This window comes from Monoraphidium neglectum (assembly GCF_000611645.1).
Source record: "Monoraphidium neglectum strain SAG 48.87 unplaced genomic scaffold scaffold04804, whole genome shotgun sequence".
NCBI lineage: Eukaryota > Viridiplantae > Chlorophyta > Chlorophyceae > Sphaeropleales > Selenastraceae > Monoraphidium > Monoraphidium neglectum.
The window spans coordinates 3,658-4,433 of NW_014008826.1; the positions used below are offsets into that span (position 1 = coordinate 3,658).

Consider the following 776-nt stretch of genomic DNA (forward strand, 5'->3'; position numbering starts at 1 on the left):
ACACACACACACACACACACACACACACACACACACACACACACACACACACACACACACACACACACACACACACACACACACTCTCTCTCTCTCTGTGTATGTGTGTCGCACACCCACATGCACGCGCACATTGCACGCACGCACGCACACACACCACCACACACCACCACACCATGTGTCGCCACCCACCCAAGGTCTCGAAGGTAGTCCGAGGGCGACCAATCCACGATCTGCAAAGGGGGGGGGCAAACAAGCGGCTGTGGATAGCAGGCGGGCCGCTCTGATCAAATGCCATGCGTGTTGGTTGGCACCAGGCCGCCAACTGCGACACAGGGGCGCAACCCCTGCGGCATCCGCCCTGTAATTTGTTGCTAGCGGAGGCAACCGGTGGCAGGCTTCCCCCCAACAGCCAACAGCCGCGCACGGCAGAGTCAGTGCGTCCACAACCACAACCACAACGCACGGCTCATGCCCGAGCAGCAGCCGCTGCAGCGGCAGCAGCGGGGGCGGCGGCGGCGGCGGCGGCGGCGGCAGCGGCAGCAGGGGCAGCAGCAAATTCAAAAACAGTGCAGAGAGCAGAGCCCGACCGACTGCGGCATAGCAAAGCAGCGGGCCCTCTCAATCCGGAAAAAAGTGCGCGCACCACTCACCTTCTGGGGCACCCTGAGGGCCTCCGCCAGCTCATCACTGACGCTGGGCCCCTCGCGCTCCTCATAAACCACCACAGGGAGGTTACGGATCAGGGTGTCCTGTCAAAGGGGGGGGGGGAGGGT

General features: G+C 63.0%; 1 protein-coding gene across 1 annotated transcript in view; it reads right to left on the bottom strand.

Annotated features, from left to right (window-relative positions):
* MNEG_14833 (hypothetical protein) overlaps positions 1-688 on the bottom strand; it is a gene marked incomplete at both ends in the record, with an annotated part of 2,684 nt that extends 1,996 nt beyond the window's left edge. Inside the window, one exon of the mRNA XM_014036696.1 lies at positions 654-688. Coding sequence (XP_013892150.1) covers positions 654-688 — 35 coding nt within the window. The remainder of the gene's footprint in view (positions 1-653) is intronic.
* Between the last annotated feature and the right edge of the window lie 88 nt (positions 689-776).